General features: G+C 38.7%; 1 protein-coding gene across 1 annotated transcript in view; it reads left to right on the top strand.

Moving 5' to 3' along the window:
- Positions 1–22700, top strand: part of CDK13 (cyclin dependent kinase 13) — a 47602-nt gene extending 24902 nt beyond the window's left edge. The window contains exons 7-16 of the mRNA XM_050890905.1: positions 3859–4048; positions 6596–6652; positions 9406–9507; positions 9627–9704; positions 11875–11991; positions 12952–13083; positions 15387–15592; positions 18560–18904; positions 20046–20708; positions 22534–22700. Of these exons, the coding sequence (XP_050746862.1) occupies positions 3859–4048; positions 6596–6652; positions 9406–9507; positions 9627–9704; positions 11875–11991; positions 12952–13083; positions 15387–15592; positions 18560–18904; positions 20046–20708; positions 22534–22700 (2057 nt within the window). The remainder of the gene's footprint in view (positions 1–3858; positions 4049–6595; positions 6653–9405; positions 9508–9626; positions 9705–11874; positions 11992–12951; positions 13084–15386; positions 15593–18559; positions 18905–20045; positions 20709–22533) is intronic.
- The last annotated feature ends 5141 nt before the right edge of the window (positions 22701–27841 follow it).

Genomic DNA, 27841 nt, shown 5'->3' with positions numbered 1-27841 from the left:
CAGGTTCCTCTGATCTGTATCTAATCAGATATTTTGAGAAACCCCAAACACCTTCTCTATGAAATTACATTTGGAAAATATTTGCTTAAAAGCTGTCATTTACGTAGGCTTTTGGATCATTCTCCCCTGCTGCTCCCTCCTTCCCCGCCCTGCCCAGCCAGAAGCACTTGTATCTTACTTTGGTAACAAATGTGTAACTTGATGTCCTGCTTTGTTGGATCTGTGTGATTTGATGACAGTCCAAAAAAAAATCCAGAGCCTGCCTGTGTCACAAAAACGCAAAGTGTGTTTTGTTAGGTTTTTTTGGCCCTTCAGAAAATCCTTTGTTTATTACAGATCATCAGTGCCATGTTTTGTTGTTACCCAACCCATTTTGCATGCATAGCTTTACAGCATTATACCCCAGCTCCTTTTGTGTTTTGGTTACGAAAACTGCTACTGTTTGAGCTCCATGGCTTGAAATATATGAACAGGAGGAGGAGATGTGTTAATTCTTTAATTATTGTAAACCAGTATCTCACTTTCTGACCCTTATCAATCTTAACTGACAAAATGGTCAAAAAGATGAATTTTTCTAAGGGCAAACAAAAGGAGTAAGGTGAGGATTGTTTCCCTCCATGTGAGTCTCCTTTATTTGTTGTGTACCTCCCTAACAGATTCAGCTGCTATCTCTTATCCCATATTCAGAAGTGGGCAATATTACTACTGTTCAGCTGTTCCAGCTGCTCCTCCATCAACATCCAGTGACATGAAGGTTTCTTATTATCTCAGTAGATGAAGGAATGGAGATGAGCTGCATGGTATTAGCAAAGGAAATGGGGCACCCAAGACATAAGCCCCCCTGTTAGCGCTTTGTTGCAGCATGTGGAAATGGACTGTAGGCTGCCTCCCGCCCCACAGGTACTTAAGTGCAGGTCTTTAACGTAAGAGCAGTAAGACGGGTAACGTTAAAGTCAAATATTCTGGGTTCATTTGAATTGCATGCACTTTACTGTAACAGAGCTTTAGGTGTTTTTATGACACTGCTTCCAGAAATGTGGATATTGGGCAAAGCTAGCATGAAACAAAGGGTCATTTTAAAATGTAACCTCCAAGTTATCAAATGTCTTGGCCTCGTAAAGGAAAGAACGATTATTTTTTCTGTTATGTTTTCATTTTTGAGACATGGATATTTGTGTGGCATTTGTTTTGATTGAACTAAAGGATGCTGTAAACTTGGAACTCAGACTATGCTGTAGTTAGCAGACTTCTGCCTGTGCATAATTCACTTGTGAAGTCTTCCATGGCTGTTTTCTTCTTCCTGAATATCTATAGCTTCTTTCCCTGTTATGAAGGATCAGATCCCCCGATCTGATGAAAAGCAATGGAGATTTGAAATGATCAAGTGGAATAAAGTGACTGTTTTGTTGACTGAAACTGTAGATCTCTATCAGAAAAGGGCACCACATTTGTCTAGAAATAAACTAACAGAAGTTTCACTTCAGTTTGCTTGATACCTTTTCTGCAGCTACAGTCACTTCCAAATATAGTTTGAGTAATACTGAAAATCAGGTTTTAATGGTTAGACTGCCAAGGCTAGTAGACTAATTTTAATAGTTTCTCATAACCAATGAAGAATATTCAGCTTTGACAGTTTTTCTTTTTAAAACAAATTCTAACATTGTATAATATGTAGGTAGTAAATAGGTAGGAATGCACAAGAGTAATGGATCCATGCATTTGCTCTTGCTCTGATGCGGAAGGAACATTTAGCGTTTATACTGTTCTAGTGTATGTTTCTTAATGAGAGTTGCAGAGAATATAAATAATCGGATGTCACCTCCCAGGTACTAACCTGTTTTATGTATGAATTGTCTTCATTGTTGTCAGCTTTCCTTCTTGCATGAGGGTACCAATTGTGGTTGCTGGTTATAAATAGTGGTGCAAAATTCCAGGAGCTATTGGCAGAGCAGGAAATTGCTCAAGGCATGGAGCCTACTTTGCATATAATAAACAAGAAGACTGTGTTCAGCTGTTCTCACTAAACAGGTCTACAATCCCACTGACCCTTCCCAGTCTTTCTCCTTGTCATGTACACACAGAGTGTAGCCTGCTGCCATGACAGAGTTAACTTCCCTTTGTATTCCAGAGCAAGAAGATACCAAGATCATTGGTATTCAGTTTTGTTGAGCTGACATCCTCTGAAGGGCATATCTAGATTATTCTGGCACTGCAGCATTAATATCAGGTGTTTTGTTTCAAGGCATTTTAAAATGTGTAGTGGTTCGTACTTCAGCAGTTGTCAGTGAAGTAGACCTAACACGAGGTTGGCAGCTATCTTGTTTTAAAAGACCAACATTAGAAGCCTCTGTGGTTTTACCATGCTGAACTGGTGAACTGCATTGGTGAACTCAGTTATGCAAATAGCAACACAGCAGACTTCTGGTTCTTTATGGCTCTTAATACTTCCTTCTTTCCTTTTGAAGTGGTGGGATTGGGTTGTACCTGCTTGATTTACCTCCTGCTCCACCTCCTCTGTACACACCAACAGAGGTATTTTATGATCAGTATTTTGGTTCCTCCGTATAACATACAGCAGGACAAAAGGACCTGAATTAAAAACAATGAACTCTGAGTGTCTTACGCAATGGCCTGTGGTTTAGCTGCTCTGTGCTGATCTTTGTTACAAGTTTAACACTATATGAGTAATCTTTTTTTCTGTTTGTTAAATAGCAGATGGATTTAACACTCTTCCCTTTTCAGTTACTATGCAAGAAAACAAGTCAGTTCATTAGAATTTGGCTGTGTGTGAGTGTATGTTCTGGCAAGCTGACTTCTCATTATTGCTCCAAGACTTTCACTAGCTTCTGAATTGAAACTTCTTATTTAGGAACTAGAACCTGTAGTGAGTTCTTGTTGGGCAGAAGCTATTTGTACTTTAGAGTGGTGGCTTTGAAGTCTCTTTAGAGGAGGGTTTTGAAAATGGAAGGTAGACAAACCCACTTGAATGTGCTTTCTGCATTGCCACCAGTGCTCTGCAGGGAATGCACTGTCTTCTCTGCCCCAGAGTTAAGAAGAAGGGGTAGAATTAAGTACTAAAAAGTAGATCGTACTGGGAGTGGTTGTGCTGGAGATTGGTTATTGCTGCTTCTGAAGCACTCAGCACTTTTCCTCTTTCAGAATATTTATATATATCAAAGAGCCTTGGCTTTAATAGCTTTATTTGTGGAATTACACAGGCTAATGTGAGATAAGACCAGATTATGTTATACTTAATATATGTATGTGGCAACTTGGAATATGAACTCTGTCTTTGCAGAGCTGCTGTTGCTAGTAGGTTAGTTCTGCTTTCTCATTTTGTCTTGTCTTATAGGTATTTTTAGTCTGAGAAGGGCAGGCTTATTTCTGACCAAATTCTACACTGAAAACTTAAAAAAAAAATCAGTCCCTGAATCATGACAGATGAACTAATGCTATACATATTTTGTTTCTAGATTTCTCCCCAAGCTTTACATAGGGAATATTAACCCAGTTAATTTTTCTTTAAATAAAATGGATGGAGATTGAGAGCCATAGGGAGAGTACATGTCCATCTAGATCAAAGTGCCATGTGGTAGCACTGTATTTGTTTTCACAAACATTTGACTAGTATAATTGTTTACAAACAATTTTATGTTTGTAGCATATTTTATGAAAATATTTTACTGCACTATATTTCATTGCTCTTATTAGGCATGAGGTACAGCTGTAAATATTGCATAAAATGTAAACAGTTGTGTGAAAAATACTTTCAAAAGTAGGGAGCAGCAATGCTTTGGACTGCTGTTAAATCAGTTTCTTTCTCTGTGTTTCTCCTACCCTTTCCCTTTCTTTTCCTAGGTGCATTTTACCTGGTATTTGAATATATGGACCATGACTTGATGGGACTGCTGGAATCTGGTTTGGTTCATTTTAATGAAAATCATATTAAATCTTTTATGAGACAGCTGATGGAGGGCTTGGCCTATTGCCATAAGAAGAACTTTTTGCACAGAGATATCAAATGTTCAAATATTCTACTAAATAATAGGTATGGATATTACTTAAAGTATGTAAAAAAAATTGTATGTTAACATCTTTAAATCTTTCTTTTAATCTTCACAGTTCACCTGCTTTAAGTCATTAGCAAAACTTTTTTTTAGATTGCCTAGTTTCTTTAAAATCAATTGTAAAATACTAATCTGGTAATGTTACTGCTTAACACTGGATCCTGCAATTGTTTGTTAAACTTATCTGTGTTAAAACAGCAGGATTAAAACTTGAATCTTTTAGGTCAGAGTACGGGGGAAAATTATCTGAGTTCAAATATATTAAAACAGAATTTTAGGACGTAAGTGTTTGACGTGTATTCTTTTTGCCATCTCATTTCAAGATGAAGTGTGGCTAGGCTGGTTCTTCATGACATAATTCTGAGGTCCTCGTCTTCATCAGTCAGGATAATGCTTTAAAAGAATATTTGATCAGGCATGTTCAAACATGCTTTGGCTTGCAGTTATAGCCATAATCAAATGGGGAGAAGAATTTGTTTCTTACTCCTTTAACCACATGTAATTACAAATCATAGTAGTAAACATGCTTTTGTTCAGTGTGCAACAGCAGCAAATAAAAAGCCTGTGTGAAGGTAACGGATAACTTCAGTACAGAACTGTTCATCAAATGCAGCAGTACTAAAACCAGGGAGCAACTGTAAGAGCGAGGTTTATAACAGCAAAAAAGAGTATCTTTACAGAGCAGGTAGTCAGCTTCTGGGATTTATTGTCACAGGAGGTTTTCCGGGTAGTGTCAGCAGATTGAAAAAGATGAGACACATTCATGGACGGGATCATTAACACCTGCTAAAGGGAATAGACAAGAATACCTGTTTTAGCATACTTAACACCATGATTGTGGGTGGTGGTGAAGTACAAGGAAGATGAGCCCCAAAGTGAGCAGGTTCACATGTTCTCCCTAAAAATCTACTGCTGCTGTTGGAGATGAAATACGGGGCAAAATGGACCAAGGCCCATTTGGTAGGGCCCTAGTTTTGTCCCAGCTTTCTCCAAATTAAATTTTCCATTTTTTCCTCCCTTTTTTCTTATAACAAACTAACATTAGACTATTTTCAGCTCTGGATCCCACCACAGTCTTGCCAGATTATGATACAGACTCTTAAACAGATGTACACATGCCTCCACATCACTCACTGTGCCCACACACCTAATCTTGCTTGCCTGCTGATCTCCAGTGGTGGTGCTGTCTCTGTGCATCTTTGGGAACTCAGAAGCTGAGGTGTAACCTGACAGTGGAGAAGAGTCCATTATGGTAGAGGTGGAGCTTTCTGTTGTACTGTGCCCTCTCCAATCCAGGATACAGAGTTTTTTCCCGTAGGATATTTTTTGAGCATCCTTAGACATTTCCACTGGAAGAAGAAAAAGTTGATAGTTGGTCTGAATAATTTTAAGCCAATGTTTCTAAAATCCCATTACCAGTTACAGCCTGAAGCCAAACACATGGATTATGTATCCACGACAGCAACTTAAATGTCTTCGCTCAAAAAGTCATTGATCTTCCACAAATACGCTCTCTGAGGAGTAAGCATGTAAATTTGAGGGGAACATTTCTTTGTTTATGGGGGTTCTCCAAGTGTTACAGCAATTCCAAGCACACATCTGAGGGGGAAAATGGAATGGAAACTATAACCTGTATATTTTATTATCACAAAATGGTCATTCTTACACACATCAGCAAGTCTTGCCCTAATTTGATAAAGTAAAATCTATTTGAAAGTGATGTTTGCATGTATTTGAAAGTGACAGCATGTATTTAAAAGCTCATAAGTACAGAAAAACAAAAATCCCATTCCAACATTCCAATTCCATTCATTATTCCAATAACATTCCAACATTCATTTCACATATTAGAGAAGCTTGCAGATAGCTTTCAGTTTAAATAAGACAAACCTTAGAGATGGTGGGGGCTTCTGGTCATTGAGCAGTCCCTTTTAGCTGTGGAAACTGCCAGGCAAGCAGTATCTGTATCTTCTACTCTTCCCCTCATATATGGGAAAACTCAAGAAGGGGTTAGGGCTTGTGTCATTCAGCAAGTTGGCTGCTGGCAAAAATAGAAGCCCTTGTCCGGTTGGTGACCCTGATTTAAAGGCTGTATTAAAACTTTACAAGAGCAGAACAGGACTTCGACGGCTTCCTAGAAGGAAGTATGACTGCTGATAGTTGTTTGTTGTACAAATGCTTGTGCTAGCAGTAAGGCATGAGAAAATAACAGTTTCTTCCCTCAGTTTCTTCCTGCAGAGTTACTGATTTGAATACTTTACAGTATACACCTAAATTTTGACTAACATCCGGTGATGTAAATGCCATTTGATGAGCGTACCTAATTTTGCTTACTTGTCTTTGCTATTCAGTAAGTTAGTGTTTTTGTTTACTGAAGAGATACATAGATTGTGAGGCATTGCCTCCTCCTTAATGTGGTTTGGTGAAGATCAGTTGCAGCTGTCTCAAAAATCTCGAACTTTGCTAGATTTTTGGGGAGGAAATCTAACAGGATTAACCACTAAATAATTCTTTGCTTTTTCCACCAGAGGGCAGATAAAGCTTGCAGATTTTGGGCTTGCTCGGCTGTACAACTCTGAAGAAAGGTAAGATATAATTATACTGTGAAAAAGCATTCAGAAGTTTAATCTTTTTGCATAACTCTAAGTATTATGCAGGCCAGAAGACTGTTTTGCTTAGAGGAGATGTTATTGTACTGTAATACAAGTAATTGCTTAGGAAATGGAAAGAAACGCATGTTGTCTTACACTGCATAAAACCACAAAACTCTCTTTGTGCGAGTGTATTGCTTTTCCAAATGTTCTGGATAAATAACTGTAGAGAGTGACCATATATTGATTGGAAATGAAGAGTTGCAGTCCTAAGTAGGTTGCATCAATATGTAGGTTTTTACTATTAGTTTCTGGTCCTGTAAACCTAAAGTATATTCTTTCTGTTGGTATGCCTAGGAAAAGTTTATTTAGGGAAAGCGAAATTTTTTTGCTGACATAAATTAGTATACAGTTTATTTTCAAAAGGCATTACTTTTGTGTAAGATTTAACCTTACGTTTGAAGAGGTTCATTGTATTCTTTAGGCAGTCAGTGCTATTGAATCTGCTGGAAACAGAGATACAAGTTTAAATAAAAGTTATTCTGAAACTTCTTGCGACTTGTGCTTCTGTTGTTCTTGGCTTCGTTATGCTTGTACTCCAGGAAACAGGTGCACAGTTTTTATGATTAAGAACTGGAATATTTGTATTGTAATGTCATGTGTGTGTCATGTGGAACTGGATTTTCAAAATTCAGGCTGAATGTTCATTACACTAGTATGTATGTCGGGTGGTTGGATACAGGGAATATTAGCTACCTGAGCTTACTTTGATTTCTGCATGCCTAATTTGGGAAATAATGTCCATAGTGTTAGCTTTATGAGTTTATTGTTTTCTCACAGAGCTCTGAACTTGGTGTTGAACCTGATAGCATTAGTTTCACTGTCTTCTGAGCTGTTATTTCAGGAACATATGCTGAAGTACAGTTATGAAAACTGTTGAGTATAGTAGCAGGGTACGATAATCTTAAGCAGCTGCTGGGTAATTAATTTTTGTTTTGGATGTACTTATAATAAAAGGGATTGATGCCATCCTACCTTCTTATTTTAACGTGCACCAAACTGACCTAATTTTTTTCCTCTGGTTTACCATGGGTTTTTTTAATTGTCTGTTTTAAATTAATTTAAATTTTGCTTGTAAAACTAACTGTTCATTAAGAATTGAACGATTGAAAGTGCAGTGTCTTTATAGTGCAAATAACAGATTTTACTATACATCAAACAGCAACATTATTACACTATTATACATAAATGAAACCAAGATTAAAATGTAATTATGCTAGCTAATAGAATTGCCAGTTGAACTTGGGAGGATAATTAGAATCTCATTAGTAGATTTTTGACAATTCTTTTGTCATTCATTTTCCTTCTGAGTAGCTTCTGACCTGCAGTAACAGATGTCATGAATGTATACCAACAAGTGTATAACAGCTGCTGCTTTAATTTAATGTATTTTGCATTTGTTTTACTGTTGTTTAGAATTACATACTTTTCAAAAGGGTACAGAATTTAGTAGGAGCATAATGGGGAGGAAATAAAAATTTAATTTTAAGTAAATTCCCATTGGTTTTTGTAGTTGTGCTCCTTTAAATGTTATTCTGGTGGATTTAATATGTTTGGAATAGGAGATATGACAGATTGTGTAAGAAAACATCTGTTCAAATAAAAAGCACCGTATGCTAATATATATGAGTGGTGTATCTGTAGAGAAAGTTCATACCATGTAAACATTTCATAGAGGAATGCTTGCTTCAGAGATAAATATGATAAATGATGGGATTGTTTCAAAAAACATACTACATTTTTAAAATGAATTGGGGAGTTTCTTAATGAAAAAAAGACTCGGGTGATTTTACAGAAATGATACCTGTACCACTGAGTGTGTTATAAGAGCTTGTTAGACTTTATGCTACAGTTGTTCAAACTCCACACTTAATGTTACTCTGCTTTCTATTTGGAGTTACCTGGTGTTGGTAAGAGTGAATTATTAAAACTGAAAGAATTTTGGGATCGCTTTTAAGACACCCTGGTTTAAACAAAACCAAAACCTAACATCTGTTTTCTGCCTTCCATTCTGAACTGTTGATGCTGTATCTTGGCCTGTCCACAAAAAAATGTGTGTCTAAGTGGAAATCCTGGCCTTAGTGTGAGGGTGGAAAGGATTATTCCCAGTGACCAAAACTTCTGGGTAGAGCTGTAGAGAATTAAAGTAGTTGTGAAATATAGGAAGATATTGGAAGCGTTCCAGGCTTTGTAATCAAAATTGTTGAAGGATGTAGTTCAAGAAAAAGGCTTTGTCTCTTTTGCTCCTACTTCCAGAGGGGAAAGTGACTTTTTTTTTCTTCTTTTCAAAATGCTTGTAGACGTCCTATATTCATTGTTCTAATAATCAATAGTTGCCAAGAAATTACTGGGTTGATCCAAGCAGGTCCTTCTCCTGAAATGACTAGTGATGTAATAAATATACAGTATTGCTATCTGAATAATAACTGAGATACAAGATTCACTTAGCATCAAGATGGCTATGTAATTATTATTTGTATCTTCAATCTGTCCTTTGATAGCCTTGGTCAGATGGTTGCGTTTGCTTTTGTTCAGTTGCAGCTTTGCAGGACTAAAATTAGGAAAAGAGAGTGGAGGATTGTACTGTTCTTAAACAGCACCACAGAAGTAAAGTCCTCAAAGTATCACTTTTTCAGAAATGAGATCATAGTAAAATGATAGTCCTCTCTTTTTCCTCCCCCCAACAGCCGACCATATACCAACAAAGTTATTACATTATGGTATCGGCCTCCTGAACTTCTGCTTGGAGAAGAAAGATACACACCAGCTATCGATGTCTGGAGCTGTGGGTAAGAGTTTGGTACAGAAGTGTAGCAAGCATAAAAACAAGCCAAAATTAAATCTTAAATGTTTCTGTCAATCTATATTGAAAGCCGTAATGATGGAATTGTGCAAAACTGTTTTACAGCTGCATCCTGGGTGAACTTTTTACAAAAAAGCCAATATTTCAAGCAAATCAAGAACTTGCTCAACTGGAACTTATAAGGTAACTTGCAAGCACTACCACATAGTAGGTGCCTCATAAACTGTCAGGTTTCTTTTGTTAGTGTTAAAATCAGAGATAACGCACTGCGAACATTTACAAGTACTCAGTTATCGCCCTGAGTGAGCTGTTAGAGGTTTTGAGGGGCATGTAAAGCAAGTGACTTTTGCTCAGACATGGAGAAGGGGTTTTTGTGAGTATTCTGTGGTCCTAGCAATGTACAGTTGAATAGTAAGAGGTTTTTTTGTAGAGCAGCTGGAGTTGCCTATTACTGAAGTTGTAAAGAGAGAGTAGTCAAAATGCCTGTTATTTTTTAAGATGATGTTACAACTTCCTTGCAGCAAATCAAAACAAAAACATGGACTATAATAAGGACAAGTGGGATTTGGGAGGAGTAGGTACTTTGCATGCTGCTGGCCTTGAGTTCTTGTTTTTAAGCCTTCCACATACACACCTGGGCTTTATTATTTTTGTGGGAATTTTTCTGTTCCCTTACAAACTGTCAGACACTTTATGGAGGTAAAAATTCTGTTTTTTTCCTTATCTCAATAAATCATAGAATGATATGTATATAACTCAGTGGAACCAGAGCATCTTTTTTTTTCCCTTTATTCAGCAAGCAAAAATTGCTCTTGATTCTGGTATCATAATTGACCTCGTAAGTGAGGAGAGGTCCTCTTCCTAGAAACAAGGGGAAAAGAGGGTGAGTCCTACAGAACTTATAGAACCTGAACAGTAAATGGTCAACATTATTTTAAAAATTAAATGAATAAAAATATTACAAAGTTATATATTGAGATGTTTTTCAAAACAGATTAAACAGTAGCATGTTTCTGTGTAATGTGTTATTAGCTGGCCTGGAAAGATGACATTTTTAGGAGGTGCGAAGCACATCAGCGGTCATTCTCAGTGTAAGGAGAACTAAAGTCATGAGTTGGGAAATTTTTGCTTTTGAGCACTAGATGGCATTGAAGCACGTCACAGTGCAGTCATTTGAAGTTTTTTCTCTTTGTGTTGTACCTCTGGTACAGCAAAGTAAAATTTTGCGATTTCCTTGTCCTGCTGAAACCTGCTGTTTGTAGCTCATTTTTCCTCTTCACTGATGCTATGCATTTTTGGCTATGTAAATGTAATATATCAGTTCTATCAACATCTCTACCACCATCATGTTACAGTCAACAATTCTACGTTTATCCTTTCTAACTTTGATGTTCAAAGATAAAGCTGAAGTAAATTCTGATAGGAAAAGATAGATTTATTATTTTTCTTTTCCCTCCTGAAAGTTACATACCCCAACCAGCGTAAAGTCAGATTGGTTTGCATAGCATTCGGGGCATAACTAATAGATCATTAGGTCTCTTACACTAACCGTTTAAATCTAATAAATGGTAGGGGTGAACTAGGGAAATGTATTTGCAAAATGTCCTTTTAAGACTGCCTGCATCAGAGTTTGAAACCTTGCATGTACGGTAAAATGCCTCTAGTTCTTCTGCTCAGAAGTGTGGTGTTCGTCAACCTGTGCTTAGCCATCCTCAGTTGGACAAAATGGGTGGGGATGGAGGGGGAGGAATAAGACTATGGGCAACTCCATTTGTGGAGATAGATGAGACTTGAGACATAAAACTCATAACTGAAGTAAAAAATATACAGGTTTTCTAGTGGTCGGATCTTGCTTCTGCCCTTAGGCCTTACTGAGATTCCCCCCCCCCCTTATGTCTTCAGTGTCAACTAAATTCTCAGTGAAAAGTGCTTTTTCAGCCATTTGGTGTATCTTTCTTCACTGGCATTGGGAGCTAAGGACATAAAAGTTAATTAGCACTCTAAACCTGGGCTATCCAGTTCTCCAAGTCAAATACCCGGGAGTACTATCCAGACATAATTGGTTAAGTTTTTCAGAACATTTGTGTGGAGGATGCCTAGGGTGGGGTGAGGCAGAAACAGTGGACTTCTTAAAGTAAGTTTAGTCTGTGCAGGGTGATTACCTTTCTTAGACAATTCACCATTATTTAATGGTGTTGGGCATTGGACAGTAGAGAAATTTTATCTAAAAGAACTTGAACATTAAAATTAAAAATTATTTTTGTATTCACTGTACGTGCAAGAATAAAATGACAGCTGTGCTCACTTGTGGTTTTGGATCTCATACCCTTTTTTTCCCTTCTTTTTGGTACAGCCGAATTTGCGGGAGTCCTTGTCCAGCAGTGTGGCCTGATGTTATAAAATTAGCTTATTTCAACACAATGAAACCAAAGAAGCAGTATCGTCGAAAACTGAGAGAAGAGTTTGCTTTGTAAGGATGAAGAATTAGTTTAGTCAACTGTAATAGCATTAAGTTTTCCTGGAGACTTTATGAACTTCACTGTTTTCTGGAGAATGAACACAGATTAAGTGTAAAGAAAAATGGCTTAAATGGCTTTAGGTTCTTATCCTTCCCATGATACCCACAGAGCTTGTATTAACCCTTATTTAATAGGAGCTTCAAGAAGAGGGAAGAAGGCCCTAAATTTCAGCCACCTGTCAGCTTTCACCTAAGGAAACATTTGTTTTCCATGATTGGTACACCTGCTTGTTGTCCCTGTCCAAAAAACAGCTCAGAGTACTTAATTGTTTTTTATTAGGACAACTGGCTACAGCTAAATATGTAGTCTGGTTAACATTATAGTCTTTTGGGTCATAAATTCATTCAACACAAAGGAGTTATCTGAACTGTGTATTCTAAAGTACTACCATTGGACTAGTTTTGTGCAAATATCACATGTGAAAGTTATGGAAAACAGCTGTAAGCTTATTTTAAAGGGTTTGTTCCCCTCCTTCAGTTACTGTGGGTTTCAGGAGAAACGTATCATCCTGATCATACTAATGAGACTTACATCTTTAAAGCAATAGAATTACCGTCCATGGACCAATCAAAACTGCAACTCCCCAGGTGCTAAATTCCAAAGTGTAAAGTAAAAGTATAGTCTTGGCTTAAAAAGGTGGGGTTTTTTTTGTAAGAACAATGTTTCAAGCAATTAAACCACACAAAGCAAAGACAGTTTGGGTTATATGCTTGCACAGGTAATAAAAGGTGAAGTTTATCTCTGCCTCTTACTACCAAGCTCAAGTTGTGAGTGGGTTTTGTTAGGATGTAAGTTATCTGAGGACTTAATGATCAGTTGTTTTGGAACGGATGTGATTATTAAAATTTTGCACAGAAGTGTGTGATTCAAAATAAAAATGTGATGCTTTTCTCCATTTTGCTCTTTTGTAGCATCCCACCAGCTGCATTAGATTTATTCGATTATATGCTTGCTCTGGATCCCAGCAAGCGCTGCACAGCTGAACAAGCTCTTCAATGCGAGTTTCTGCGAGATGTGGAACCATCTAAAATGCCTCCTCCAGAGTAAGTAATTTCCTTTGGTAATGGTCCTTACCTCTACGAAATGTGAACATGCACTGATTTCATTAAGCTCATTGTGTTTCAGTTGAAGTAAACGGTGGCAGGACAAAAATGTTGATACATACGGTTGTTGAATGGTGATTCTGCGCTAAAATGGTTGTGCAACTGAGTGACTCTTACACCATGATAGCAGTGGTTGTGAGGATCTGAGAACTGTTTCATTTGTTACTCCTAGAACTAGTTACTGAGTTAGTACCTTTAAAAAAAATACTTTTCTATGAATGTTTCTAATGTTGAAAAAACATCATTTCCCTTTTATCTCTGTTTATCAGTGTCTACTTTTTCCAAGGGCTTTGAGGTCCTCCATGAATCTGAATTGCCTTCTTTGATGGTAGAATAACACTGGGTATAGAATTCTGCAAAGGTACCTGAGAGTTAAAGTGAAATGCCATAAATTGTGTCCTGTGCCAGATGAGATTCTTGGTTTTAGAGCTAGGAGAAGTGAAGTACTTTGTGCAGGGTTTTTCCTGTTGGTTTCTCTGAGAGGAAATGTATTGCAATGTCCAGTAGGGTTTTTGCAGTGACTTATTTGTACTGATTAAAATGACAATTCATATTGGAACAGGCCCTGAGGAAAACAATGAAAAGGTGTTACAGAATCTGCAGGTTTCATTCTTCCCTCAAGATAGCTGTCAGAACATAGAACATTTAATATTGTTTGAGTAAATTGTACCTTCAAGGCAGCCTGTACTGACCTCTTTTTAATTAGTTACCAACTGGGAAAAATGTTTATCTAAGAATTTTATTAAAAATCTTTTGATACTTAGCTGTTACATACGCGCTGTTGTTACTAATGCTCCTGATACATGAGGCTAAGAGGTTTCATTGCCTGAATATGACTATATATATCACTGTCTGAATATCAGTAATCAGCAATCTTAGGCTATTCACTAAAATCTCAGAACCACTTGTACAGCGTGTTGCTTATGTGCATTTTAAAGTAAGTGAATGGGAAGAAATCTGGGTTTTTTCAGGGGCTTGGTAGTGCATCTGTTCTAGAAGCTGATATATGGAAATTCAAAACAAAATAGTCGTTGGTGTCCTTTTAAAAACTAAGAGGAACCACACTCACTTCTGACAGAGAATGCACAGGAAAGTGTTGACTGTTCTCTTGAAAGACTAAAGTTCTGCTTTGGGAAGAAACAACTGTTCATTCAAAGAAAGTGACAGTGCTGACTGCAAGGACTGTAGGATACTTCTCACAATGAATTCTTGTTTGCTTCTAGTTGTTTTTGACTAAATACTTGGCAGATCTTTGACCTGGTATGTGGAGGGAGAGAATAAAGGAAGCAGTTGTCATAATTGCCTTTCCAGTGGCTCTTGTCATCTATCACCTAATTTTTCCATGTTCCTGAGTGAGGGAACTGCTCATACAGTTATTAATATGTAATAGGAAAACAGAAGGCACTGTTTTTACTGCCTATCTCAGTATTTCCATTATCTATGGGATGGGTCTCTGTGTTCCTCAGGAAATCAGAATTGGGATGCCTGCAGGGAACAGTAATGGAAGGACAGAACTGGTGGCAGATTACTTCCTTAGGAGACTTTTGCCTCTGCTTTTATCTGTCTTAAAGGACTAGGATATCCCTTGTTCTTCCTAGTATCCTCACTTTGTTAGTGTCAAGTGCTATTTATTCCTGCAATTTATTCTCACAACTTTTTTCTCCTCCCCCCGCCCCCCCCCCCCCCCCCCCCCCCCCGACTTTCTTGGTTGTCTGTGCTGTACAACTATAAATACTAGATAGCCATGTCTGTTACTGTGGACAAATATGTGAACTCATGAGGCAGTAGTACTTTTACAAGCGGACAAAAGGAATTGGTCACCCGGACCCTGAAAAAAACACTTTCATATTGATAACTCTCTTATCTGTTACTCTGCAAATTCTGTTTTATAGCAAATGTGCAGCATTGATTTTGAAGTCTTGAATTACACAAATAATGAGACTTTTCAGAAGTATGAATACAAGAAGGTAACATTGATTTTCATTTTAAGATGCACGTTCCCCTTTTCTGCCAGAGGGACCTGTGCTTCTGAAATAGGCAATCAATGAAGAGATTTCAGCCAGAAAAAGCAGATCTGAGATTTTGCAGGCTTTGGGTGTTTTCTGATGTATTTCTGAGTTCCAGTAGGTTCCTCTTTCAAAAGTTACATTATGTATAATTTGAGTATTTATTTTACCAACATGGTTTAAAAAAAAAAAAAAAAATCTGGGATAAAACTGATTATCTCTAATCATTCTTTGCAGCCTTCCTTTGTGGCAGGATTGCCATGAGCTGTGGAGTAAGAAGCGCAGAAGACAGAAGCAGATGGGCATGACTGATGACTCAACAGCAACTAAAGTCCCTAGGAAGGATCTGTCTCTAGGCATGGATGAGAGCAGAACCAACACCCCACAAGGCATGCAAACTTCTTCCCAACTCAAAACTCAGGGCAACTCTAGTGTAGCACTTGGTCAGTAATATTTTCGGTTCTTATAATTACCTCCTACTTGGATTGCACCTCTAGAAATTTTAGATGTTATTTTCAGAGTACTGACGTCTCCTGGATTCTTGAGGGAGGAACAGTATTGTAAGTTAAATCTTTGTTACAAAAGATTTACCTTTGCTTTTGGAAACTAGGTGTTCCTTTTAAGTTTTACTTAATTTTTCAATCTGGTCAGAGCAACTATCTTACGCTGTATTTTGAGGGGATTTTATCTGTTGCTCATCGATAATTCTTCTGTCATCCCACAAGCCAGCTGCTGCTCGAAGTTCCTCACGATCGCCATAGATGGAGGAGCTTTATTGGTATTGATAAACTGATCAGAAGACAGATTTTAGAACAATCATCATTTGAAATGAAACAGATTCCTTCTGCATGTTATGTTAGTCTTCAGCTTTCCAAGTTCTTGGGGCTGAACCAAGTTGTAAAAAAAAAATAAACACCAAAAGAAACCCCCAAAACCGGGTATAACAAGAAGTAGCTACCCCTGTAGATTGCACAGCCATTAATTCTGAAACTTAAAGTATCTTGCTTGGAGACCAATTTTATGAATACAATATAAAGAGTAAAGTAATGGTTTCCGATGTGGACACCATTTGAGATATTCAGCAGTTCAGTCATAGTTCCCTCATAATATGTAGAAATATACAGAGTAACAATACCAAATGGATACCTGATAAGTTTAATATAGACCATTTTTGATTGTGCAAAGTGACCATAAATCCTATGGCACTGATACAGGAGTTCAGCTGAAGAAAAACAGTACATGCATTCACAGGGCCTGAAAATTCTTTAATGCTAACCATCTTGAATCAACTCTTCATTTAACAATAGAGCAGAGCTCCAAATACGCTGTGCAAAGACATATAGAAAATAGTTCTTTTGATCATATTTTATTGCAATTTATTGTCTCTTGCTCCTGTTCATCCTGTTTCTCAGTGTAAGCCAGCTGTGAGCTTCTGCCACTCTGTATGTGTAGGCTAAAGTTTTGGCAGCATTTTCAAGCACGACTTTCTGTAGCCCTTAAAATTTTTTTCCCTGCAAATGAAAACTGTGTAGAAGTTTAAAGAGTCCAAAGCATAGTAGTTATTTTCTTTCTGCTTTTATAACAGGTAGCCTGATGAGAGACTACTATGTTTATTAGTCATTAATACTAACCATGCAAAATAAACAAATAGAGAAGGAATCATTCAGACCTGTATTGCTGTTTGCCCATATGTACATACAAAAATATATCTAGGTAGAAAAGAAGACAATTTAATTTTCAGTGGAGCTTAGACAGTTCAGCATAGAGGTGTTTTATGTATTAAGCAAAACACTTCTGGAAGCCATAATGCACCTTAGATAATATAATCAATAAGGCACACTAAAGAACTCCGTGTACCAATGCATGCTTTAAACAAAACTGGTGCATTTGTTTCTGAGCACCCCAGAAGAAGAGGTTAAAACCACCTTGGATCAGTTGCTAATGTTCTGATTCATGAAAGGGACCCCTGGTTATTCCGTCTTACAATTTAACAGGAGCTATGTAGAGCTCAGTAATTCTGTTCTGGTAGAAACTGCCAGGTTTCCCAGAATACAGTTTGCTCTTGGAATGGACTTGAAACTAACCAAAGAGTGTGGAATAGGTAGATTAGTTTCCCTGTTTGGCATTTTTCTGCTGAATTTTTACTGAGAGTCTGAGAGAAGTCTGAGTGTTGAGCATACCATCCTCAGATGTTATATAATTAACTGTTAAGCATGACATCTGAGTGAGAGCCAGCAGTACAAGGCATTAGAAATGATGTTTTTTTCTGTATTGCCAAATAAAAGGTGGTTTTATTTTCATATTTATATAAATATATAAAATCGCTGAGGTCCCTGGATCCTGCCTGAGTAGGTTCTGAGTGCTTGTATCCTGGTGCACATCCACAAGTAGGGTAGTGGGTTGTGGGTTTTGCGGCACTTTCCAGCTGTGCTGCTCTTAGTCTTGCAAGGCAAATACTTAATATTTTTGTGTGTGTGACCGTTTTTTCAAGCATGGCTTTGAATCTGCTATGAAGTAATATATTGGTGAATTAGCAGAATGGCAAGGATAGAAAAGGACAGAATGTGTTTGTGTGGATCTGATAAAAAAATTCAAGGCTCTTCCAGCACAGTCGCACACGCTCATTTTTTCATTTTTAACTACTTTCTTCTCGAAGTCATCTACTCATAGGGCATGTTGAAATCCATGCTGCTTCACTTCTCCTTTCAAAATAAACTACCACAATGGGTGTTTGAAACCAAGAAACTACTTTGACATTCTGACTTCCTTATTCTTATTCCCCTGCATCATCATAATCTCCTCTTATTTGTGGCAAACTCCATTTCACTGAAGAAACTGTGTATTATCACAAACCTGCATTTTCCTGCTATTCAGTGATTGACTTCTTGTCCTTCAAACTCAGCACTTGCTTTTGCATTTATACCGCTAGGTGCTGGGTCACCTATAGCCTGGTCACTTGAGCAGGTGTTAGAATCCAGATGCTGAATTAGAAGGGGCCAGAATATGACTGGAAATGCATTTTGCAGATGGCTGCTTTTTAACAGAGGGATGTGATATGTCAAAGATAGGAAATTTTGTGGGGATTGGAAATATTACAGCTGCCTAAAGCAGGTGGCCTTAAGCCCCAGCTTAGTTGCATTGTGGAAAATTGAGTTCCAGCTTGATGTTTCTCATCTGTCCAAGTGCGTGTGCGCACCCCTTGGAAGTCACTTTCTTTATATTGGCTCTTACTATTCCATTTCCTATAGATACTCCCCCAAAGGCAGTTAATATGTAAAAGCATTCCATTTCTATGTTGTCCAAACCCGTGCTTTGCCAGTTGTGTCAGCCATGCTAGATTAGTCTTACTTTTGAGTTTCTGAAATATGCCAGTTCTAAATAATACTTAAAAACACCTTTTTTGTCTTTAGCAAAAACAAGCACTGGACAGCAGTTAAACCAGAATGAAGTGGCAATCCTGCTAAACCTGCTACAGTCTAAAACAAGTGTTAGTTTGGCACAGTTTGCCCAAGTGTTGAATATTAAGGTAAACCCAGAGACTCAGCAGCAACTAAATAAAATAAATCTTCCTGCTGGAATTTTGTCAGCAGGTGAAAAACAGTCAGAACAGCAGCAGCAGCAGCAACCGCCGCCTCCTCCACCACCACCGGAACAGGAGCCTCTAAAACAGCCGACCGTCACGCAGCCTCCTGTACCACCTGCTCAGCTGAGTCAGCCTAAAGTTGAGACTGATGCTGCCCAGGCAGCTGTACAGAGTGCATTTGCTGTTCTGTTGTCTCAGTTAATAAAGGCTCAGCAAACAAAACAAAAAGATTTTGTGTTGGAGGAGAAGGAAAACGGATCAGGAAATGAAATGTCATTACAACTCAGGCAGCCTCCAGAGCCCACCACTCCTGTGTCTGTCAGCCGGGACGACGTGGAATCTCCAGCACCCGGCTACCCACATCTGATCAAGTCATTATATACGTCTGCAGGTACTGAAGGTCTTTATTGCTAACTGACAGATACCTTAAGCAGTGAAGACGTAATAGTTTGAGGATAAAGAGTTAACATGTTAACCATATGAGTCTGTGTGAGTATAGGAGAGATGATTAAATTGATTTTGTCACGTTTTACGTCTGGATCATAGAATTTTTGTCTTACTGTAACAGGTGCCATGCAGACAGAGCAAAAGATGATCCCCAGTCTAAGAGGTATAGAGCAATTTCTTAGTGTCAGATTCTGTAAGTGGTTACCCATAACTGTCACTAACACATGGTTGAAGGTTTCCATTGGGGTGTATTAGTGGCTTCCTTAGTCTTCTTAAAGTTTAGAGCTCTGTTGTTGATCTTTTTGGATTGCTCTTTCAGTTTTATTATATGGTGGTTTATGTATTGCTCTGTGGTGTTTGCAGCTGTTGAAAGAAATATTCTGAAGTGGTTTTGGGGGTGTTTTTTCAGGGTTTTTTGGGGTGGTGGTTTTTTGTTCATGTTTTTTTTAAACTTGAGTTTTGCTGTTCCTTGATAGCGTGGCCTTTTGTCCCTCAAGACTTTTATCCCTATTTGCAAATCTTTTCTGATCCCTCTTTGAATTTTCTAGTGTTTATGTGTTGCTTGAGTTTTGTTTTGGGCTGTTTTTTTTTTTTTTTTTTTTTTTTTTCCTTAAGGAACTTGTACTGTTTTTCTATAGCTGGTTGCCTGGTAATCTTACTTTGAGGAGAAACTTGCATCACCCTCCTGAGGCAAATGAGCTGTTGCCTTCTCCAAAAGAATCTGTCCAACTACGAATAAATTTAACTAATAAGTTAATGAGAATTGAAGTAACAAACTTCTGTATTGTTCCAGGAAAGAGTCCTTTCCTTTCTGGTATTGTTATTGTATATTTTTATTCCAAAGCTTTTCTTTTTCATCTGCTTAGGTCAAGAGGATTTGGTTAGGCAGTCTGAGATGAGGCTTCTAAACCGAACACCCGAACAAGAACGCCCTCGGATCTTGCCTCCAGACCAGCGTCCCCCAGAGCCACCGGAGCCTCCGCCTCTCACTGATGAAGACCTTGATTATCGGACAGAGAACCAGCATTTGCCTATAACTAACTCTTCAGGAACAGATCCTCACGCAGGAGTGAAAGCAGCTCTTCTGCAGCTGCTTGCTCAGCATCAAGCTCAGGCGACAACGGAGGAGCCAGTACAAACGAGTGTGGATTATCAGGCTAGAGACTCCTACGTAACAGGCCCAGACTACAAGGATAACTTTGGATCATCTTCCTTCTCATCTGCTCATTATGGCAGTAGCGATGGAATAGGAAGCGGATCATCAGGAGCATTAGAAAGGAGGAGCTTCCTTGGAAACTCGGATATTCAGTCTTTGGATAACTACAGTACTGCTTCATCTCACTCTGGTGCTGCCCCTCCTCCGTCGGCCTTTTCAGAATCCTTTCCCAGCTCAGTAACAGGTTATGGAGACATTTACCTCAACACTGGCCCTATGCTATTTAGTGGAGATAAAGACCATAGGTTTGAATACAGCCACGGCCCGATCCCGGTTCTGGGGAGCAGCGGTGACGCTTCCGCAGGGCCAGAGAGTACGCACTCTTTGCCCACAAAGATGCACAACTATAGCTATGGAAGTAACTTACAGGAAAATCCCAGTGGCATCAGCCACATGCATGGACAGACTTGGACTTCTCCTGCCCAAGGACCTGGCTATTCCCAAGGATACAGGGGACACATTAGCACATCTGCAGTGAGAGGGCGAGGCAGAGGATTACCATATTGAGTATCTGTTTTTCCTCAGGCACATCATTTTTATCTGGAAAAACTTTTTTTTTTCCCCTAGCTGCAGTTTAAAGCAGCAATTCAACAGACTTGAATAATGTTAATTCAGCAGCTTTATTTTTATGTGGAAAAGGGTCTTGCATACAGTAGGAAAAATTAAAAATGCTTAAAACTCATGCTGTCTGAAAACTAGATAAATTGATTGTACATGTTCACAAACTCTAGTTCTGAATTTTATTTTGTATTTTGGCAGTTTTAAGTGGATGCTAAATTTAGGGACATCAGCTTTTTATGGCACTCTTTCAGATCTTCTGAACTATGCACATTTGTGCTTTTTTTGTAAGTTTGGACCAACTTTTATGTAAAAAAAATTTTACAACAATCAAAGCAGGGCACTGATTTATTTGGTATTTTTCTTTTTATGGAACTACCTTTAGTCAAAGGTCACTGTCAGTCTTTGCACTGCTTTCAGTGTTATTGTGGAAGGTGTACTTTGTGCTCATTTCAGATAATAAAACACAACCTTTCTCTTGATGCAAAATTTTATAAATATTTGGTCAATGTTATTTTTTTTTCTTTCAAGAAAAAAAAAAAAGAATGGATGTTCTGGTAAAATGTTCTCTCCATCTCCCAGGCTTGTTTATATAAAAACTGTTTTACTTGAATGGTAAGTGCCTTAACATGTAAGCTTAAGGTCTGCAAAAATTTGGAAGTACTTTATAGATCGATACGGAAATAATACCTAAACCTAGGTAGTTAACATGAAAATTCAGATAATAATAGGCAACTCAAATAAGTCATAACCTTGTGCTGTTTACTTCAGGTGGGCCAGTTATTTAGAGACTTAATCTTATCTTGATGAAATCATAATTTCCAAATTGAATTTCACGAGAAGCGTTGAAAGTGAGGAGAAGAATGAAGAGTGTAGTTTTTCCTCAGCTCCCTCTTGGAGTTGTAGTAAGTGTTTTAGTTCCTCTGCCAAATAAACGATACTTTATATGTCCTTACCAAGTGATGAAATAGTTTTTTTTTTTTTTTCTCTTAAATGTCAAGAGCAGTGATTAATTACTTTGTGTGAAAAGCTGACGCTGTCGTCTTTTTACCACAAATACTGCATTATAGGAAGTAACCAAAGGAAAAATGACCAGTATTTAAAGCAACAGCAAAACATTTGACACTAGTTCTAATTCTCTGTAAACTTGTGATTGTGCCAATTAATCGATTTTATATCTGGTATTCCACAGAACATTTTTTAATATTGGAATCAAGTCTCTCTGAACAACTGATAAAATGACTGTAGTTAAAACTCTTACCAAGAGCCACTCCTCATATTAATTACAACTTCCAGCATGTTTTTTTTTTTCCTTTGACAACAAGTGGTCTCTCTTCTGCAGAGAGGAGGTATGGTTATATTTTGCATGTACGTAAAAGAATGTTTTAAAGCCCATATTGGAAACAATTTTCCAACTGATTATCCAGTTGACAAATCGGTACCTTATGTAACTGAGTGTTTAATTATTACTTTTTAAAAAGTAAAATTTCTACTTACACTATTACAAACGTAGTCTTGTCAGTGACTTTTTGGATTTTCAGAATAGAAGCCAAAGTTGTTGGTGTTTTGTTTTGTTTTAGTTGAAAATCCTGCTTCGTATATGGCTAACTACCACATTGTAGAGCATGGAGAAACTCACTTCGCTAACTACATAGCGTTTGAGGATCTGGCAAATGAGAAATGGAGAGAGAGTCATGCTGCTTACGATGTCCCTGTAAGTCTGGCAGTTGCCTTCACTAGACAGTAGAAAATCCTGCGATCTGAAAATAAAAGCGCCCGGTCAGAAACAAATACTTAAGACCCGAATAGCCTGTGCTTAAGAAAAACAAAAGCTTCATGTGTGAATGACAGTGCATTGGATAGCTTTCCTTGAGTAAGGACACCCCCGTAGCATTTTTCTGCTAGTAAAATTTTAAAGGCAAAAATCATTAGTGTCATTTAGATATGGATGGTGTCAGCTAAGGCTTTTTGTTTACTGATCTTAAAAACAATCCCACAGTGATACACACAGATTGCTTTTTTTCCAGAATCAAGCAAAAGACTTTCAAAACTTTTAGGCAGTTGCTTTCACTAAAAATGTGCAGTCTGCTGTTACTCTCCTGCACTTCAAATGTAACTGCAGGTGATAGTTGGCTAAAAAAGCAGGTAAGTTCAAATGGAAGGTAGATCTCAGAGGACTAAATGATTTGACTTAGAATACAAAAACGCAAGGAAGGCGTTCTGTCTCCTACTGCTTCCCTTTTGGAGGTAAATTTTCAAGTCATTTAGTTCACCTCATTTAATGCAGAGAAGTCAGTCCCTTCTGCATGTGTAAACGACAGTGCAGTTTCCTTACGGGCTGGCAGTACTCTCTTGCATCGTTTCACTTAAATGGATTTCAGTCTTCAGCCATGAAAAAAAAACCAACCTAGCATGAGTAATCCTGACTACGAGGAGAGAGAAGGAGATGCAATAGACAGTTGACTTCCAGATAAATCAGAAACAAAACTTTGGCACGCTGTGGCAGATGCGTACTGCACAAGGACTTTTCCCCAAATTCAGTTTAAGGATTACTAGCCTGTGACTTCGAACACTATATTTGCCTGGGACAACAGTGTTGGGATAATTTGGAGGGAAGGTTAACATATTTCCATATATGATAACTCTGAAGAGATTACCTTCTCTGCAACCCGGGGGATCTTCTTGGCTCTTTTGCTGACAGCCTTTCCTCCTGGGCAGGTAGAGGCTGCGCAGGGGCTGCGTGTGGGTAAGGAGCTTCTGCCCTCCCTCTGCAGGGCAGCCCTTGGGGTGCGTGGCAGGAGGATTTCTCCCCGCGGCTGCGCTTCCCTGGCCCCGGAGTTGCAATTGGGCAGGTTAGCAGCCAGGGAACCGGCCGGATCTAAGGACTATGGGTCCACATTCATTTGTACCAGACCTGTGTATTATCTGTCAAAATTTCTTTTGAATTAAATCACATGACGAGGTGCTTATGTCAGTTCAGAATTTTACCCTTTTGAACAAATTTCACTCGGCAGAGTGAGTCTGTACTAGTTTGGCATTTTACATCATGTGGCTCTTGCATTTTTGATGCAGTAGTAGACATTCTGAAAAATGCATTATTTTTCTGTGGAGCCGTGGCTTTTGTTACTTCTCCCCCCCCACATTCCTTTGGGTTTACATTTTCTGGGCTGCAATTCCAAAGTGTGCTACAGAGACCTGGACACTACAGCGAAAAGTAAGTGTTGTGTGTTTGTATTTCTAAATAAACATAGCAAAATACTGTAATCATGGACTATCAAGTAGCAAGTACTTCATTATTTATATTAAGTGGTCTTTAGCCATACCAAGAGGAAGAAAGCAAGCACGACTGGACTGCTATGACCATGACTTAAAACGCTTAGACTATTATAATACTTAAAATCAGCCAAAGGAAAAGGAAACAGCTTTTAGGATGGATCGCTAGTTGTTGTTATCTTGAACAGAAGGAGCAGTGTTAGGGAAGAGTTGTAAAAATACATGTATCCTTAAATGTTAATATAATTTCTTGGAAAAATAATTTTAAAATGTCAAACTTCTATATTTTCTTATGTTTCCATAAAACATGGTCTATGTTAAATTTTCTCCATACCATGGTAGTGTAAGGTGCTAGAAGCAGAGGCGATAAGTGCTGTAATGTAAGTTCTTATGGTTTTGAGTGCTCTTCTCCTTTTGCTTGGTGCAGGAGACAGTTTCAGTTTTGGTGATGTTTACAGTTGGATGAGTTTAATAGATAATTGTGCGGTAAAAACTGAAGTACTGAAGTAACATAGGATACCTCTCATCTGTGGGCAAATTAGATCTCAGACCATGAATTCTGTTTCCAAGAGAGAAAAAACTCAGATGTATTTCTTGCGTTCTTCTTTTCGTTAATAAAACACGCAAGTGTTTTACATACAACATTTCTCCAGTCTGTTCTGTTACACTGTTTCTTACATGGGGAAATTTTGGCTATTTCCCTTCTTGATACTTCTGGGATGTTCTATATACGCGGAAGTGTGTCATGAAATTAAGGAATAGCCAGAAAACTGATTTGAATTCTGTATTTAAAAATGAAATGACCTCGGGTTGACTTAAAATCGAACTAACTTTTGCTTATCAGGGTGAAGAATACTTTATTGCAGGAGTTATTTCAAGACAACCTAATTTAAAATAATCAAACTGTTATGCTTCAGCTTGCTTACTCTTTGTTATTTTAAGCCATTTGTATATAAAATGTATTGTGCGGCCTGTAAATAAAATACATGAAAACTTGAAGTCTTTCATTGTTTTCCCTCTCTGGTTGTCAAGCGGCATTTCAAAAGAACGTTGGGTTAAACTGAGGTGGTTTTTTAGTATCCACATGAATATAATTTTCAGTGTGTTAAAATTCTGCAAGTTATTAAAAAAATATTTATGGCTCCAGTACTTTTTCAAAGGAAAACCACAGCGACTGGCAGTATGAGCGCTTGTTGCTAGAGCGGGGCTCCTGGTTAATGCAGGAGCCAAGGTGCAGTGTAGCGTACCAGTGAGCACTGATGGTGCAGGCAAAAGCAGGCGGCGTGCTGGGACGCGCTTAGGGGAAATGGGCCCCTCCAGTGGTGTTTCCAGCACCTGTTGCACGAGCTTTTCAGGATGGTGGGCTATGTATAACGTGACATTTTTTTCTTGGCGCTGTCCAAGCAGAGGTGCAGTTAATGTTCCCCACCGCTGTCTCTTTAAAGAGGATGGTATGTGCATTGGAAGTAATGGGAAATCAAACCCAAAGAGCCAGGTATTTTCAGGGTCTGGCTACGTGCGTACACTGCTGGTGAAGCACTGTAGATCAAGCGTGGCTTCAGCAACTGCGCTTTGAATGCCTGAGGCGTCTCTGCTATTTTCCTACTATATCAGCTAATCCAATGAAAACATTTGCATCTTTCAGTAAATGCTACACTTCCATCCAAAAATGAGGCACTTGCCATATCTTCAGTACTCTTAAACTCCAGATCGGACAGACTGCTGCTGTCATCGCTTCAATAACTTGTCATTGATAAAGTCAGAAGATGGGCGGTGAAGGTGCAATAGGAAGTTACAGGGGCCAGCAGCAGTTACGTAGGTGGTGTTTGACATTAGGCTGGCAAAATGCGTAGCTGTACCCCAAAGCATCTTCTCACTTTGGAGACAATACTTTGGTGGCAGCTACAATTAGAACCTGGATTTTACTTCTGATGACCAATTCAGGCTGTATTACGTAGGATGTTGACATGCATGTAGCAGATCAGGCAGTTGCGTGAAACAATTTCTAGTTGCTCCTTTTTTTTCATGAAAGCTGCTATTGCAACTAGTAACGTGACAAAGTTGGCTCCGCTTTATGTTGGAGTATGAACCTGTAACGGTTTGAGAATGCTGCTGCATCCCATTCATTCAGCTGTTAGTGCCATGCGGCCACCAAGCTGTGCAAAAAGGTACCAGTAATCATTCCAGTGGGATCTGCCTGTGAATCACTACCCTCAGCGGCAAATAAAATAGCATCAAGTGAAAGAGGAGAGATGCAAATAACTGCAGAAAAACAGCCTGTATCAACACAGCAAGGAATGTGTCTGTGAAATTGGTGGCAAGAGAGGAAACAAACCATCTCATGTCACAGCCATGAATTGTTGCCTGTTAGTTTTGAAAGAACCATGCAATTTTGCAGAAATTTGTGTTAAATTAGCTGAATGGGGATTAGGTTGCTTCTATTTTTAAGGAATACCTGTAAGCCCTGACAGGCCATCCGGATGAAGGGGATTACAGCTACCAAACTCCCCCATCACGTGGAAGAAAATGCAAGTCAGCTCTTGGCAGCGACAACAAACAAGGGGAGAGCGCTTCATTTGACAAATGAGGGGAACTGTTTCTTTTCCCAGTCAACTGCGTTCACTTCCGTGGAGCTTGAGGGTTTTGCTTTTAAAGCCGCTCACTCATTATGGCTGCTTATTTTGGGCTTTTTTTATTGCCTGTGGAGAAAACTTGCAGTCAGTGTGATTTGACTCAGGAGGAACTTTGAGCCTACGGTAATGTTTTCTTTTTCTTCAGGTATAGCAGCCCTTGCTAATAGGCAATATTCGGATCGCTTTTCACAGCATGGCTTTGGTTCCGCTTCAACTATTCCTCTGTGGGTACTTTGGACGTACTATTGATACGGCAAATTCTCATAACGTGATGAATGTGTCTTTAATAGGACTTCTTGCAAAGAGGCTTTGTGAAGTTTTTTTTCAGTATTAGAAAATACAGGATAGAAGAGACATAACTGGGTAGAAAAGGGAATACTTGACTGTAAGCTTTACAGAAACCAGCCTGGGAGCTTCTGGTACTCACAAGCAGATCTGACAGCTGTGTGCTGCCCTTAAGGTAACTCGGGGGGATTAATTGGTTTCTGCGGTTAGTATTTGACTTGTGCAGATGTGTGTGTCTGCTATACTCCCTCCTACATGCTAGGGTATGGTAATAGTTGCTAAAGGACATAGTTGGAAGTGAGTGTTTAATGTGCAGGTCTAGCACAGCTAGGTGCCTTTTTTCTTTCCTCCTGCAAGTTCTTTTCAGACCTGTTTTACAAACGTGTAAAACATGTTAGCAGGTTCTGATGTGGAGGAAGAACACTATTTCTCCTGCCTTTCAAATGTTTTCTGAGGATCTTGGTTTTGCCCAGGTGGCAGTGGTAGGGAAGTACTGATGTCTGCTTGCCCTGCCGTGGGGGCCTCCCTGAGCATCAGTGCCACAAGAGCGGATGCTGGTTTTCCTCATTGCTCTGTGTCCGGGTCACCCTGAGCAAGGAATGGGCTGTACAGAGAATTGGACCGAAGCCTGACTTAGGAGGGGATTTTCCCTGAACAAGGAGCAAGGGAGAGATCATTACTTATGTGTCCAGCAAGG

Source organism: Gymnogyps californianus, chromosome 2 (genome assembly GCF_018139145.2).
Source record: "Gymnogyps californianus isolate 813 chromosome 2, ASM1813914v2, whole genome shotgun sequence".
Taxonomy (NCBI): domain Eukaryota; kingdom Metazoa; phylum Chordata; class Aves; order Accipitriformes; family Cathartidae; genus Gymnogyps; species Gymnogyps californianus.
The sequence above is the reverse complement of the archived record's forward strand: the minus strand, read 5'-3'. Positions and strand labels throughout refer to the sequence as shown.